This window comes from Benincasa hispida, chromosome 8 (assembly GCF_009727055.1).
Source record: "Benincasa hispida cultivar B227 chromosome 8, ASM972705v1, whole genome shotgun sequence".
NCBI classification, from domain to species: Eukaryota; Viridiplantae; Streptophyta; class Magnoliopsida; order Cucurbitales; family Cucurbitaceae; genus Benincasa; species Benincasa hispida.
Genome location: NC_052356.1, coordinates 60,326,531 through 60,345,102, shown reverse-complemented (window position 1 = coordinate 60,345,102; position 18,572 = coordinate 60,326,531). Strand labels below are relative to the sequence as shown.

General features: G+C 32.4%; 1 protein-coding gene across 1 annotated transcript; it reads right to left on the bottom strand.

Annotated features, from left to right (window-relative positions):
* Window positions 1–14,556: 14,556 nt before the first annotated feature.
* Window positions 14,557–16,237, bottom strand: LOC120082634 (agamous-like MADS-box protein AGL29). The gene has a single exon (XM_039037885.1). It carries the CDS (start codon window positions 15,191–15,193, stop codon window positions 14,663–14,665), a length of 531 nt encoding a protein of 176 aa, XP_038893813.1. The 5' UTR covers window positions 15,194–16,237; the 3' UTR covers window positions 14,557–14,662.
* Window positions 16,238–18,572: the final 2,335 nt, after the last annotated feature.

The window sequence follows — 18,572 nt, the reverse complement described above, 5'->3', positions numbered from 1 at the left end:
CCCGTGTTTTGGATTGCTTTTCGATAATGAACAATGATTACTTTGTTTCAATTATGAATTTAAGTTTGTAGTAGATTTGATATGAAATCTTGTTGGTCATATTTTAATCATGCAATCATGAATTACTTTATTTTGTCTTACATTTTTTTATACCTAAAAAAAAAGAACTTTATATATGAAACACATGAATGTACTTTTTTTTTTCCATGTTAAGAAAATGACAAAAAAAAAAATGGTTACTTTTTATTGGTTAGATTTTATCATAAATTAAAATCCAATTAATTTTGTATAAATTAGTGGAACATATAGTTTTAATTATATTTTTTAATTATGATATTTTATATGCATAATTATTAGTATTATAAAAGATGATAGTAGAAAAAGGTACACACGATCTAAAATAATCTACATTCAAATTATAGATTGTTATAATTCATACTATAATAACATGCACTTCAAATACAGACTATTATAACATAGACTAAAATACTCTGCACCCCAAACACAGACTATTATAAACTAAATTACTATAGTCTGCACCCCAAACACAGACTATAAAAATGCACATTTTATTATAATCCATAGACTATAATAACCTACTCTGTCCCCCAATCGCCCTCTCACTCTCCAACAAATTTTTTTGGGACAATTTCATACTTCAAACAGTCAAATTGAAAATTTTCAAAGTCTAAAGTTATAGTTGAAACCTACTTCAATTTTTTTTTTTTTTTAAAAAATAACATTATATATATGTTGTTCATTGGGTTTCAAGTTGTTTCAAGTTGTTGTAGGTTGTAGGATTGGTATTTAAGCATTTAATCTACTTTTCGTCATATTAACTTATTCTAAGTATGCATTTTTTTTCATCTTGATTTAGTTCATATACTTTCAGAACGTTCAGATTCTTATAACTTTATAAGAAGAACATTTTGGATCATTATTAAAAATATATTTCACAAACTTGGTTGTAAATTACTTTGGGTCAAGGCCCATAGCAAACACAAAAATGGAAAAACTAGTCATTTATGACTGTTGGAAACTAGTCGTTTATAGCCATTGAAAACTAGTCATTTATAGCCGTTGAGAACTAGCCATTTTCTTGTCATTTTCTTCTTCCTCATCTTCTTTATAAAGAAGAAAGTTTTGCAAGATCAAGGTAGAAATTCTTTCTTTCCAAGATTTTCAACCTTTACTTCTTCTCTCTACTATTTTCTGAGCAATTTTCATCGATTTCGACCCGGTCTCCAACGAGTGCACGTCAAAGATCTGGAGTTGTGTTAACCTTGGGGTGCAACCGACTTTGACGATTTAGCACCAAGGTCACGTTGATCTTGCTTTTGAAGGAACTCTATGAGGAGAGAACCGTGAGCGGATGTAAGATCGTCTCAATTTCCATTTTTCATTAAATATAAGTTTTATAGTTAAACAAAAACAAGATATGCATTTACATAAATTATAGCATGCAATACTAAAGGAAAACTTAGGGTTTCATAAACCCTTACATTTAAAGAACACTTTCTTCAAGAATCCCTCGAACAAGTCACGAACGGATCTCCTTCTCACAACGAGACACCATCAAATGGAGTCTCCTGTATTCTCCTTAGGGATTGAGAATGACAGAAGTTGGGGGCTTTGCCTTAGGGCTTTGAAAAAGGGAAGGAGATGGAGAGGAAGAGAGTGAGGAGAAGAACTTTTCTTCTATGTAAGTTTTTCCCAGAGAGAACTGTTTCTTTTTTTCTCAGTGTTTTTTTAGGAAGAAGATAAATCAAATTCATCTTCTTCTCTCACACAACTCACATAATTGATTGAGAGAAAATGGGGGAGAAAGTTGTAACTCTCTCTCTTTAATTAATTAATATTAATTTAATAAAATTAAAATAATAATAATTATACATATAATAACAACCTTATTATATGTATATGAACTATATGTTATATCCCATATAACATATAATCTATACTTACATATTGTATCAAACACAATATAGCCTGTAAATGTATTTTCTCTCAATAATACATGATATTTAATATAAATCACATTCATATTAAATTCACTTATATGAATCTCATTCATATAATTAATATTTGAATCATATTCAAATATTTAATTCCTCTCGACTTATTTATGGTATTTAATATAAATATATTTATATTAAATTTAATTACATGAATCTCATTCATATAATTGGTATTTGAATCATATTCAAATTCCTCTCATATTACCTTATATTATAATGTATCAAATATATTATATTAATTATATCATATATAATTAATTCCCTCAATTAATTTGAATACTTTAAAGTAATCCAAAAATAATTCTCAATTAAATCCCTATTGAGCTACAGAGGGGACCTTATGGACTTGTAGATTGAAACTCCAACAATACTCGGATAATTATTTAAACTCTTTAATTAAATTATCCCATATTTGTTACTATCGGTCATTCCACTAAAGACCGACAGCTGCACTATTCGCACTACAGATAATTTTTTGTGTCCATTGGATATAACCAATCAACAGTGCGATGACCTTTCACAAATTTCTTGTAAGTACAGCTGAGCCAAAATTATCTTTTTGTCCCTATAGTTACATCTAACTCCTTAAGTATCGTTGATCCCTCTAATGAACAATAAGTTATGGTCCAAGGATGACCAAGTCCCTCTTGGGCTAGGAGAGGGTGTGACCACCATGTTGAAGCCCCAGAATTAACCCTTAAGGGAGCAATTTGTCTGCTTGCCCCTACATCGGGGTGGGAGTGAATTCTGTCTCGTGTAAGCGTGTTCCCAACTCCTTAGTCAGACGAATCCCCAAATGGTAGGCGTGTTGAGTTGGCAATCTGGTCACTCTCACCCATACAAATCAAAGGACCGCCTTGATGAGCAGGAGTTCACAACTCACTCAAGATTCAAGTCATGTCACCTATGGTTATCCTAGTGAAATGTAAGTCTTTATTATTAACGGCGTTATACAAAGAGACTAATCATTTCGTGATCTAGTCTTATACAAACTCTTTGTATAGGATACCTCCACTCACATGTCTCTACTTTACAACACTTGTAACACCTACAAAGCGGGCCGTATCCGTAGTGTCATTAAGATAAGGTACCTAACCTTATCCATCTACTACAGACCATTTAGGTTATTATTTAAACATGACCTACTTATATGTCTCTACGATTTGTTTAAATTATATGAAATAACCTCGGGTCTTAGTTTATTGGATTGAATATATGCTTATAGAATAAAACTTATTTTATTAACAACAATATGTTTATACAAAGTTTACAAACTACAAGATTACAAGAGATTTAGGACACCAATCCCAACTACTTTCAAGGTAGTGAATTTATCCATGGTACAACGATTCGGTTGTTACAAATTTGAAAGTAAGATTCACTCGAAATCATTATCAATGTCGATCAAATCTACAGAGTTCTTGGATCTATCCAAAATTGAAACATCTCCTTCGCTCGCAGTCTTGACAATCTCAATCCGAGAAGTTATTCGCTCAATCTTCATGATGCCATGATCTGAGGGAATAAAGATAAAAGAAAAATTCGTTAGGAAAGGTAAAGTTAAATCGATGCATTGGTACCTTTTCTTCAATATCTCTCTCCACTTTGTTAAACACTTTCTCAGAGTTTATTGCATATGTTTTTACCTTGTGTTTTAATTTTTGTCTGATTTATTATTTCTGCAAATGGATTCCATTGAAAATGAGAATTTGAAACCTAAGTTAACTATTACTTTTCTTATAAAGAATGTTTCTGTTGTTTATAGTTCCATATCTATAGAATTGGATTTTGAGTATACATGGACTATCGTGATCAAATTAATGATAGATCTTAAAAAGAAAAAGAAAAAGAGATCAAATTCCACTTTGTAGTTTCATGTGTGAATAGTTATTTAGCTCCTGTATTTATTTATTTTATGAAAGTAAATGATGATTTGGTAAAGGATATAACCTTATTCATGGAAAGGTATAATCATGAGTTGCCAAATTCAATTAAACTATGTTGGAAAGAAATTTTGAGAGAGGTTATATTTTGATTCCTGATTTTAGATTGCAGAGATATTTGAAATTAGAAAGTTTTCATTTCAAATTTAAAAGAAAAATTAAGAAAAAAGATGGAAAGTAGATATTTGGTAGAATAATTTAAGAAAACAATGACCCAAAAAATTGTGCACTAATTTTCAAAATGATTTGAGAAATTTGGTGAGACAATCAACATATTGTATTTTCATATGTAATTAGTAAATTAGTAAATTGATTTCTGTTGATTGTCTTACGTGCTTGTGATAGAGTTTTAGAATATGTGGGTTTTTTAACATGATATTGGATCTTGTGGTTAATCGTCATTGCCAACTTAGATGTTGATGACACTGATATCTTCTTGATTTGATTCAAATATGTTGAAAATAATTTGATGGGTGGTTTGTTTCACCAAATTCAATTTTTTTTAAGATGGTATTTTCTATTTTGTGAATACATTTATGTTGTTGACTAATTGAAGGCTTTTCCACCTCTATGTTTCATTGTTATCTTCAGTTTAGCTTGAACATGATTAATGGGTGTGCTTTACTTATATTTCGAACCTTAAATTTTAGAATAAATTTTTCAGAACTAGAATGTGATCATTATTTATTGATCCTTATAAATGAATTTCATTCTAAACTTATTTTTGAAATAGTGTGTTGACTAAGTCATCCAACCGAAGACATGATTTGAGAATTTTGGAGAGAGTTCAACATATTGATTTTTTACTTTATGTTGAGTAAATTAGTGGACTGATTAAGGTTGGTTATTAGACATATTTGTGTTTTTGCGAAATGTAGGTTTTGCAACACTACATAAAGTCTATAATGTGGATCTTGATAAGTATGATGGCTTTAAGGTGAAAACATTTTGATCGCATCCAATTTTTAAATTCCAAATTATTATTAATTTGAATGATGATGGTAGTGAGATTTTCTTGATGTGATTAAAATCTTTTGGTTTTTTTTTTTTTTCTGCCCTTAATCCAAAATTTAATTAATTTTAATTAATTAACTAACTAATATTTTGATGATAACAAACCTGATTTTATTTATTAATAATTTGAGTTTTTTGAAGTCTCCATTGTGTAGTGCTCGAAACAACGGTTCCAATGCAATTTGAATCGCCTAAATTGGACATCAAAGAAGAATGACCAAAACAAGCTTAATGAGAAAATTTCAAGTTGATTATATGGCAGAATTTTTCTCATCAAAGTGGACCAATTGAAATGTGCCACTTGGAGCAATGGAGAAATGACACATGGTGAACTTTTGATTTTTGGATTGATTTTAAAAAGAAAATGAATTTAATATTGTTTTATATTTGTGTCTAACGGCTAGTTTTGGACACATGGTAGATATTTGCTTTTTGTTGAGTTTTAAAATAAATGATTTTAAAAGATATATATTATTATATTATTTTTTGTTTATGTCTAACAGCTAGTTGAGTTTAAAACCTCCACCATTTATTTTTAATTTCCAAGATCCAATGGTCCAAATTAAATGTGGTTTTCAACAATTTTTCCTCTCTAACTAAACTCATCTTCTTCTCCAAATCATGACAACAATTTTTATTATTTTCAATGTTCCATAACTCATTAAGCCACCATTGTTGCTCTCTCTCCATGCTCCAATTTTCTTCTTTTCATCTTCTTTTTTAGGGAGATATTTTACGTTGTGAGGATTGATTTTACTCAAGTGCAAAATTTGTAAAACCCCTCTTTTAGAGAGTTTTTCAAATGTGCTATTTATTTTTCTAAACTATTGTAAGGGTTGCTCTTGATCCTGAAAAAAGAGTCATTGTAACGGTTTGATCCTTAACCGTGGAAAGGATCGGGTTTATTCTTGTTTCAGAAAAAGAACGTTGTTGAAGGAATAGTGAATTCCACAATGGAAGTGGGATCATCCCAATTTTTAATTTTGCACAGAATACAAAAATTTACATAACAATAATTATGCATTAAACAGGAAAATTTTACAACATGCAATAAAGAAAGGGATAGGGTTAGGGTTTCAAGAAAACTTACCATTGAAGAACAATTCTTCACGTGATTCCTCTTCCCCAAATTGATCACAAACAAGAAACCACGACAATTACTAAATCAATATTTGGTTGGACACTACCACAAGAGAGTTTTTTGTATTCTCTGTAGAGGATGAGAAATACAAAATGTGTGGGCTCTGTGTATTTTAGGAAGAGTGAGAGAGTTTGAGAGAGTTTTCTGTGAGTTTTCGTGGAATCTAGAGAGAGCGTAATTCACTTCTGTAAATCTTCTGTGAAGAAGATGATGATCACACAAACACCACCCACCACACGATTAAAAGATGAGAGAAAATAGGGAGAGGGAGTTAACTCACTCCCAAATTAATATTAAAAAAATGAGTTAACAAAAAATAATAATAATTCAATATATATTTATATGATAACTAACTTATTATATAATATACATTAAACCATATGTTATATCGTATAAAATACATAACCTATAGTTTTAATATTGTATCAAATACAATATAACCTATAGTTTTATTTCTCTCAATAATGTATGATATTTAATATAAATCACATTTATACTAAATTCAATATATGAATCTCATCCATATAATTAATATTTGAATCATATTCGAATATTTAATTCCTCTCAATATAAACTTTATATTATAATGTATCAAATACATTATATTAATCATATCACATATAATTAATTTCCTCATTTAATTTGAATAATTCAAATTAATCCAAAATTAATTCTCAATAATTCCTATTGAGCTATAGAGGGGACCTTATGGACTTGTAGATTGAAGTTTCGATGATACTTGAATAATTAATTAAACTCTTAATTAATTATTCGACATCCATTAACTGTCGGCCACTCTATTAAAGGCTGACAGTTGCACTTTTTGCACTACAGATATATTTCTGTGTCCATCGGATATAACTAGTCAATAGTATGATGACCCTACCAAAATTGCTCATAAATATAGCTAGCCAAAATTACCGTTTTGTCCCTGTAGTTACATCTAACTCCTTAAGTATCACTGATTCTTCTAATAAACAATAAGTCATAGTCCAACTATGACTAAACCCTTGTCGAGCCAAGAAAGGGTGTGGCACCACATTGTTCAATCCCTAGAATCAGCCCTTAAGGGAGCAATTTATTTACTTACCCTGACATTAGAGAATGAGTGAATTCCGTCTTGTGTAGTTGTGTTCCCAACTCCCCGATCGAATCCTCAAAATGGTAGGCTTATTGAGTTGATGATTTGGGCACTCTCACCCATATAAATCAAAGGACCACTTTCATAGGTAGGAGTTCACAATTCACTCAGGATTCAAGTCATGTCACCTATGGTCATTATGGTGAAATGTAAGTCTCTACTATTAACAGTGTCATATAATGAGACTGGTTATTTCATGGTCCGGTCTCATATAATCTTCTTTGTATAGAATACCCTTGCTCACATGTCTCTACATGAATGATCAGGATCAGATCATTTGTAGCACTTTACAACAATTGTAACAACTACAAAACGGGTCGTATTCATAGTATCGCTAGGGTAAGGTACCCAACCTTATCCATCTACTATAGACCATTTAGATTATCATTTAAACATGATCCACCAGTATGTCTCTACATGCATGTTTAAGCTACAGAAGATAACCTTAGATGTTATCTTATTGGTTTTATGGTTTGATGCTACTAAGTGTCAAATAAAATATCTCATATTTTATTTAATAAATAAAATTTTTTGTACATTACAATTACAAACTACGAGACCCATGAGATCTAGGGCATCAACTTGAACAATCTCCCACTTGTCCTAAAGCTAGTGGGTTGTACATCATAAAAGTCATACTAATATAAAAGTACATAAAATAGTAAATAAGGGCATAATACACGCCCAGTACAAAATCTCTCACTTTCCTTAGACTAGATGTGGCTTGTCCCGTAAACCCATACTCTACAAATGACCTTCAAATACCTTAGTCGTGAGGGCCTTTGTAAATGGATCAATAACATTATGCTCCAAAGCTATTTGCATGATGATCACGTCCCATCGATGCACTATCTCTTGAATGAAATGATACTTCCACTCTATGTGCTTCTCGTGCTTGTGAATCCTAGGCTCTCGGGAATTAGCCACAACATCACTATTATTACAATAAAGGGTGATGGGCTTAGATATATCTGAAATTTTCTGAGCCAAACAACTTCTTTAGCAGCTTCACAAGCCACTACGTATTCAACCTTCATAGTGGAGTCAGCAATGCACCCATGCTTGGTACACTTTCAGACTACTGCCCCTCCATTAAGAGTGAACACTGATCCTGATTTGGATTTCCTAGAATCCTTATCAGTATGAAAACCATAGCCCATGGATACTATAAGGATCAGATTCTTAGAACCATACACGAGCATGTAGTCCCTTGTTCTCTATAGATACTTGAGGATGTTATTAATGGCGGTCAAATGATCAAATCCTAAATTAGACTGATATCTACTGACTATCCCCACCGCATAGTAGATGTCAAGTCCAGTACATAACATCGCATACATCAGGCTACCAACAGCTGATTCATAAGGGATTCGTCTCATTTCCTCAACTTCTTGAGGTATCTTAATAAAGGAACTTGTTTTACAGATAACCTTTGAGTGGAAGCAGATCGTCCAAATCCCATTGTGATTGAATGCATACATTTACTGTCATATAGAACAGATTATGCGTCAAAAACTAAATTACTGCATGCTTCTGGATTAAAAACTAGGTTTAATGATTTTACCTTTGAAGAACCGTTCTTCAAGATAATCCCTCCAATGAACTCATACACCAACACGTCGAACAACTCGAATATTCCTCGAACAATCAACAAGTAAAAACTTGATCCCCGAACTAAACAAGACACTACCACTTGGTGACCTTGGTATTCTCGGTGTGAGAATTCATGAGTGATGGGCTCTAGCTAATTTTGATTAGAGGGGAGGTTTTGAGTTCGAGGAGGAAGATGATCGAGTAGGGAACAAGGCAGTCGTGTAGACGACGAAGTCTATTACATAAACAATGTTACTCGATCGTTTAGTCTCCCAAGTAATCGTGTTGTAACTCAATTGTTAATTCTTGTCTCGTGTTTGGAATAATAAAATCAATTTTTATTTATCCCACTTTTTTCATAAAACCAAATAACTATCCACTAAGGGTGGTTATGGAGAAAAAGGATTTAATTATCAAATAATTAATAATTATAAATAAATATGATAACTAACTTATCATATTATATTTATAACCTATAGTTTTAATATTGCATCATATACAATATATAAACCATAGTTCTTTTTCTCTATTTTATGGCATTTAATATAAATTATATTTATATTAAATTTAATAATTATGAATCTTATTGACAGAAAATATATTTAAATCATATTCAAATATTAGTTCCTCCAATCAAACTATAATGTATCATATACATTATGTTAATTATATCATATATAATTGAATTAATTTAATTATATCATATATAATCAAATTCCCTCTTATTAATTTGAACATTTCAAATTAACCCAAAAACTTATTCTCAACTTAAATCTATTGAGCTACCATGGAGACCTTATGGACCTGTAGCTTAAAGCTCCAACGATACGTGAATAACTGATTAAACTCTTTAATTACATCACCACCATCCATTAACTGTCGTGCACTCCATTAAAGACTGACAGTTGCACTTTTCGTACTATAGATATATTTTTGTGTCTATTGGATATAACCAATCAACAGTACGATGACTCTCATAAATCGCTCGTAAGTACACTTGGATCAAATTACCGTTTTGCCCCTATAGTTACATCTAACTCCTTAAGTACCACTGATGCCTCTAATGAACAATAGATCATAGTCCCACTATGACTAATCCTCTCTCTGGCCAAGATAGGGACAGCGCCACATTGTTTAAGACCTGAAATTAGCGCTTAAGGGAGCAATTTATCTACTTACCCTGCTTTGAGGAAGGAGTGAATACCTGCTTGTGTAGCTGAGTTCCCAGCTCCCTAATCAGACGAATCTAAAAAATGGTAGGCTTGTTGAGTCGGCGATCTGGTCACTCTCACCCATGCAAATCAAAGGACCATCCTCATAGGCAGGAGTTCACAACTCACTTAGGATTAAGGTCATGTTACCTATGATCATTCTAGTGAAATGAAATTCTCAATTATGAATGCATTATATAATGAGACTAAACATTTCGTGGTTCGATCTTATACAAACTCCTTTGTATAGAATATCCCTGCTCGCATGTCTAATACATGAATGATCAGGATCAGATTATTTGTAGCACATTACAACGTTTGTAACGCCTACAAAGCGAACCATACTCGTAGTATCACCAGGATAAGGTACCCAGCCTTATCCATATACTACAAACCATTTAGATTATCACTTTAAACACGTTTCACTTGTATGTTTCCATATACATGTTTAGGTTACAATGATAACTATGGATCTTAGTTTATTGGTTTATGGTTAATGTAACTAAAATATTATATATTTCATAGACAGAAGTGAATAAAATATCATATACTATAAATCACAGAATGTTTGTTCATATAAGTGTTTACAAACTATAGAACCCTACGAGATTTAGGGCATCAACCCCAACACTTAGGACACTGTTCCCTAGACAAAATAACTCCATGTCCGAAAGAGAGTAAACCTTTCATGGAGTTCTGCATCGAAAACTTGACAAGCATCTTGTCAATATATAATACTTCAGACTGTGCCAGCGATTTGTTCTTTCGATCTCTAAAGATCTGAATGCCCATAACAAATTACGCCTTTTCCAAATTTTTCATTTGGAATTGGGTCACTAGCCAATTTTTAATTTCAGTCAGCATGCCTACATCACTTCCGATGAGTAGGATAGTCTACATACAATAATAGTAAAGCAATTGAACTGTTGATTATTTTCTTGTATACACAAGGCTCATCAACATTTTGATCAAATCCATAAGATTTGATCACAACATCAAATCTTATATTCCAAGATCGAGAAGCTTACTTCAATCCATAAATGGACCGATTGAGCTTACAAACCTTTCGCTCTTAACCTTGGGTTATGAACCCCTCAGGCTGCTCCATATAAATGGTCTCCTCAAGATTGTCATTTAGAAAAGCAGTCTTGATATCCATTTGCCAAATCTAATAGTCATAATATGAGGCAATGAACAAGAGGATCTGGATAGGCTTCAGCATAGCAATGGGTGAGAAAGTCTCCTCATAGTCGCCTCCTTCAACTTCAGTATAATATTTTGCCATAAAATCTGTATAGCATGGAAGTCTGGGTGGCTTAGAAACCTAGTATAACCTTTTTTGGGTAGAAAAGCTATTTCATGGAAGTCTGCAAAATAGACTTGTATAGCAAGGTCCACCATGAAATATGAATTTATAACTCTAGAATTAGCAAGATAAGAGTTTGAGTGGCTTAGAAACCTAGTGGGAGATGCATCATTGTGAGGGACATGAGTATGAGTGGCTTAGAAGTCTACTAGGAGATGTATCCTCGTGGAGGGCATTAGTACCAATCTATTTGCACCGTGATTCACAGGTTGTCATAGGAATGGCCAAAAATAGTATGTATGATGGCAAGAGGAGACATATATGCCTCAGGCATGGAGTTGTGAAAAAATTACTGAAAGGAGGATTATTTCATTGTAAAGTTTGAGAGGAATTTTGCAGATCATCTCACTAAAGGCCTAACAAGGAGAGTAATTCTAAAATTTTCTATAAGTATGGGAATGAAACCATTATGGGGTCCAGCCTTTTATCTGGGTGGTCTATTGCGATAGACTTGATGGTCCATAGCCCTTTATTAAGGTGGTCTATTGCGATAGACTTAATGGCTTATAGCCCTTCATTTGGGTAGTTCTAATATGAACTTGATGGACAAAACTAAAATCTTTAAAATTTTCATAGCCTTTCCTTTAGGTGGTTCTGGTATGGACTTGATGGATAATTGTAAAATCTTCACAACTCAGTTTTTTAGTGGTTTGTCTTTGATAGACTTGATAAAGTTTGTCTTGGTATGGATTAGATGTGAAGTCTTCATATCTCAATTTTTGAGTGATCTATTGCGATAGACTTGATGAAGCAAGTAACATGATTGTAAAGGTGTGGCCGCCTTCTGTGGAAAAGTTTAAGGGTCTTTTTCTAGATCTTTCATGTTAACCTGAGGTTCTATGTGCGTTATCGTAGATAGCACGCTTTTATCGCATAATCAATGAAAATTTAAGGAGTAAAACGTGTTATGGGGATCTCAACCGTAGTTATTAAAAGTTTAAGAGGTTATTTCCCTACTTCACTATGCATCAATTCAAATTGTAAAATATTGATGCTTAAGTTTGTTCTCCTATCTTTGCTCAGAAACATTTTTAAAGTTTTAAAGTTTCAAAGTTCTCAAGGTTTTTAAGTTTTTTCTCCTGTTGATTTGCTAGACTAGTCATTTATGGAGCATTTTTGGAAATGACTATGGGTCGAGGCCCATAGTAAACACAAAAGTGAAAAAAACTAGCCATTTATGATCGTTGGAGATTAGCCCTTTATAGCCATTGAAAACTAGTCGTTTATAGCTATTAAAAACTAGTTGTTTATGGCCATTGGAAACTAGCCATTTATAGTCGTTGGGAACTAGCCGTTTTCTTGTCCTTTTCTTCTTTTCTCATCTGCTTTATAAAGAAAAAAGTTTTGCAGGATCAAAGTAGAAATTCTTTGTTTTCAAGATTTCCAATCTTTACTTCTTCTCTCTACTAATTTCTGAGTAATTTTTCAACGATTTCAACCCGGTCTATGATGAGTGCACGTCAAAGATCTCGAGTTGTGTTAACCTTGGGGAGCAACCGACTTTAGTGATTTAGTACCAAGGTCGTGCCAATCTTGTTTTCAAGGCAGTGGGTTTATCCACGACACAACGATTGACATTCGATTTCAATAATAACAAACTCTATACACCATAAAAACCTTTTTAATATAAATTAAATTCTGGATACATTTAACAAAAGAAAGAAAGCCATTGAGCATAATTTCGTGTTGAACTTGTGATTGAAAAAATAAAAATAAAAGAAGCAATTAAAATTTAAAAAAAAAAAAAAAAAAGAAGTTAAAACCATCACATTTTAAAGGTAAATGAACCAAAATAGACATATAACTAAAATGGATAAAATCTGACCCAGAAAAATAATAAAAATTTGACCAAAACAATATCTTTTCTGAAATTATGATAAATACAATTGACAAAACCTTACTAAATTTAGACAAGAAAATTAGGTATAATCATTTATACCTCATTTGATAATTATTTTATTCTTTGTTTTTTTTAAAAAAATTAAGCCTATAGACACTACTTCCACCTCCAAATTTATTCTTTTATTATCTACTTTTTATCAATAGTTTAAAATATCAAGCTCAATTTTGAGAACTAAAAAAAGTAGCTTTTAAATTTTTATTATTATTTTTTTTAAATTTGGAATTCGGCTAAGAATTCAACCATTGTACTTAACAAAAATGCAAATCACTCTAAAAAATGTATATGATATAGGTTTAATTTTCAAAAATAAAAATAAAAATCCAAATGGTTACCAAATGAGGCGTTAGCTTTTAGTTTTTGTATTTGAAAATTAAGGATTTGCACACTATTTTCACTTTCAAATTTCTTCATTTGTTATCTACTTTTTACTAATTATTTAAAAAGCAAGCCAAATTTTGGAAACAAAAAGTAACTTTTAAAAAATTATTTTTATTTTGGAATTTTGGCTAAGAATTCAACTATAATACTTAACAAATATGCAAACCAAGAAATGAAGAAGAAATAGGCTTCAATTTCAAAAACCAAAAATAAAAAATGAAATGGTTACCAAACGATGTCTAAAATTTTTAAAACACACGGTCCTATTTTGCAATTTATAGTTTTTTTTAATTGAAAATCAATTATAAACCATATTAATCATAACAAAAATATATGGTAATATGTAATTCTCTTTTTTTCTTAATATTAACCATTTCTAGACACCATTAAAAAAATATTAACTATTTCTAATGTAGTTGCCATATAATATTTTGGCAAATACTGTTTTTAGTACTATTTTCTTTTCAAGTATAACAAAAATTTTAAAGATAATTATTTTAAATGATAAAATTATAGGTAACAATTTTAAATATAGCAAAATATCACTATCTATCATAGACAATGACATTTTGTTATATTTATAAATAAATTGACTAATTTTTCTATATTTAAAAATATTTCTAATTTAAAATTGTCAATCTTAATAAAATGAATAAATATCTTCGTGGTTCAACTATTACTCGTATTCGCCTTTTTTAACTTTCAATACAATAATTTGTTTAAGTTCAACTCATGATGAGAATTCAAAACGTTAGACTCCTAATCTTAAACGTTTATACTTTAACTAATTTAACTATACTATGGTTGACTTTTTAGTATGATAGAGATGAAATAATCAAAATCATTCAACTAATTTTAGAGGTTCCATTTATTTTTTTAATTTCTAAAATTAAAATCATACCCAAAAAAAAAAAAAAAAGAAAGAAAAAACACGGGAAATTCTGAAATTCAATTTTAGGAATTCGACTCATCCGCCTCCATGACTGGTTCCTTAGCAAGTAGCAGCAATGAAGACAAAGCCTCCACCTCGCTCTCTTCAATCTTCACATTCTTTCTTAGCTTTTCCAACGATTCCTTCAATTTCAAAAGCTCATCCAAATCCAGATCTTCAATTTTCATCAATTCTCCTCTCGATTTCATCTCCTTCTCCATCATTTCTCCCTTCTTCTTCTCCATTTGCAATTGTTTAACCAGATCGATCAGTTCCTCGTTCTTTTTCTTCGTCATTCCGTTCTCCCTCACCGCCGGAATCCGAATCGCCTCCGGTTCGCGATTTAGGTATCGATCGATGACGTCCTCAACATTTGGATTGCCGAACGAGAACGCCTTACCGCCGGGAGAGAAGACGACAATCGCGATCTCTAAACCACACAGAGTAGCGAGATCGTTCGCTTTCTTGAACAGACCGTTTCGGCGTTTCGAAAAGGTGACTTGTCTGCAACCTCTATCCTTTACCATTTTCATATCGATCTTTCGCCTTCCCATTGATAACGTAGTTTTAATTGACTTTCTATTGAAAATTTAACCGATCTGAGATTGATTCCTGAGGAGATCTGTGATTCTAATGTAATGGATCGGAAACCAGAGGGTTTTTTCTTCAATTGTTTCTAATATCGGATTTTTGGTGTCTGTTTTATACACATTGTTTAGTTCAATTTGTTCACTAACATGGAAGGCTTTTAAATCTCTTTCTAAATTTGCCTCGTTGTTGGAAATTTTGAGATCCTCATTATGTTCAAGGAGGCTTATAATGTCCCGGAAAACTTTACGAAATGACCAACTCTATAAAACTCTTCTATGATTAATTTATTCCTAGAAACTTATGAACTACCAATTTTATCTCTAATTTAAAAAACTCTTCAAACCGCGTCACATTTCTTCTTCCTTCAACGATTTCGATTTCTTCGACTCTTCATTCAATATGTATTCAGTGCAACACCAACATTCCACTAACGCATTTATTCCTAACTAATATTCTACCAATAGCATTGAATAACATTGATATCAAGAATGGCCACTAACGCATTTATTCCTAACTAATATTTTACCAATAGCATTGAATAACATTGATATCAAGAATGGAAGGTCACCCTCAGTTATTCATTTTTCATCGAACGCTTTTCATTCTTCTATTGTTCTCTCAGAGTTTCAGTACAACATCCTCATTATCAATCATTTTCATCTTTGTTCATTTCATTGTATCTTTGGGTATAGAAGGAGATTTTTTCGTCAAATCCAAAACGGAGAGAATGTAAGTGATATTCTACAGTATTTCTTGTCCCCCAGGTCATTTAGTATTGAATGAACGATTGTATAGCAATATATAGATGGTTTATTATAATATAAATGCTTGTTTAGTATTATATGAACGATTGTTTTGTATTATATAAAAGATTGTTTAGTATTATATAAATAATCTTTTATATTCTACTTCATGATCGTGTAGTATAAAGGATCATGTATATAATACTGAACAATCGTAGTATATACGCGATCGCTTATACAATTTTAAGTGAACACTTATAAATATTTGGATGATCATTAATCAATTACTAAGCAATTTCTTAAGATTTGATTAAGTATTGCTTAAAATTTGCTAATCCAATTGCAGATCAATGATGCTACTTCGCATCTTTGTACAATTTGGTAGGGAATGAGACCAATCGAGAAGCAATTATGTTAGAGGTCATATGAAATATTTGAAGGTCGGAAAGATATAACAGTTGGTGAATTAGTGAATATTATGCACCAACGATTGAATATCGATTCAGATATATTTTATATACACATCAAATATTGCTATAATCTGTTGGTCTCAACTTTCCCAATTGACATAGTCGACGATGAAGATCTTAGCTTCTTTTTAGAAGGCAGTGATGCATCCCGGATGGCGTTATTTGTATCATTTACACCTTGCGAAAGTCATGGAGTACACACTGAGAATATGTACCAACAATGCAATCCAATGAACCAACTCATTCCAATTAGTCAAAACTTTGGATATGCAACCACTCCAACACATAGTATTCCCACCATGGCTTCAATGGATGATCATATTGAGTCATGTAACTTGGGGGAAGATCGAAGTTAAACTTGGTTTGGTCACAACAATGAACCCAGATGTACTCCACGGTTTGATACTGACTATGGATATGAACAATCTTCTCCATTACATTCATGTTTCAACCCTACATGCTCTTGTCCCACTAGTTGTGATACCTTCGGTTCAAATGCATTCTACCATTTCAACCCAACCATTTGTAGATATACCCAGACCAGAGGGTCCATCGTATGACAACCTCATCACAATACCTCATGACTGTCTGAATGATGAGGATATAAAGGTTGGTCAAATTTTCCTTTTGAAATATGACTTGTCAGTTAAATTGTCAATACTTGTAATAAAAAAGAACTTCGACCGTTATTTTATGAGGTGGAATTATGGATGAAATGCGACGATGAAAATGCGTTGAGTACTCAAGTTTTCTCAGTGGAATCCAAGTGTAAACCCCACTGAGTTTCCTGGTAAGTCCATGGTCGAACTCAAGAACTTGGGAAAACAATATGCGGTGGTAATTTTTCAGAAGATTTTGCAGTAACCAAATAAATCAAGTAGTTGTTGAGATTGTTGTTGCGGTAATAAAAATAAACAAATGTGGCGGAGTTTCGAAAAGAGTTGATAAAACGGAAGATGCGATGAGTATACGGTGAATGGGTAGAGAAAGGTTTCGGCCAACACTTCCTAAGATGCGTTCATGCTATGTGATCATACAACACATATACAATAGTAAACCATCTCTCGATGGGAATGCTACGACTTCTAATGCTAGAACGCATGCGATATATGCAATAAGTCTATAGGACCTACACATAAGCCTCTATTCTTATTTATGCGATGACAAAATGACACACACATAAATAAGGCGATCACATAATATCATATCTATCTCTAGGGTGCATGCAATACAGGTTGACAAACAGAGCTTATCTCTAAGTCCCTATCTCTTGTTTATGCAGTTCTAATCTTGCTCTCTCGAGTCTAGATTCTAACCTAGCTCTCTCAAGTCTTAGGTTCTTTCTTTAGACTCTCTCTCGAGTAGCTCTAAAGGGATGTTGGGCACAGCATAAAACAAGATAATTGCAAACAATGAAGATCCTAGGTCATATTAGCTTAGTTCATCTCAACCCATTCGATAAGTTTAGCTACTCATGCGTGCTAAGAGAGTGAACAGATGTAGTTAAAGAACTTCCATTGTATAAATATAAAGTTGAAGTACAAAATAACAATGCAAGAAGAGAATAAAGAGCTTGGTAGCAATCTCTTGCTTCCCAGGCTTTTACACTATTTTTTCTATTCTTGTTCAAAAGATAATCTTGCTCTCGTGAGAGTCGGCCCGCTCTCTGCTTTTTACGCCTCTGGGTTCTTTCTCGAGTTTCCCTGAGCGATCTTCCGGCGTCTCTACCCTTCTCTCGCTCCGCCTTAAAAATAAAAGAAAACTATGAACACGGCTAAAGCTATGAACAAAGATTTACTGAATTCTGAACTCGTGAACCCCTTTTCTGAAGGATGCCTTCGGTATTTATAGAGCTTCGGGGTGAAGGGTGACTTCTCTCTTATGATTGTACAGATGGGATGGCTTTAATTCTCTGACTGATGCGCCGAATATTTTTCACCGAAAAGCTGAATGTACTTATTATCGTTAGCGGCCTGTCAACTTAATTCGGATTCGACCGTCATCAGCTTTCTGTCCCATCGTGATTAATTATGCCTTTCACCCAGATGCACCCACCAAGTTGTGACGGCTCTATACGGCAATCCTTCTTGAGCAGATGTTTGCAAACACAAATCACCGCAAAGTCTTGC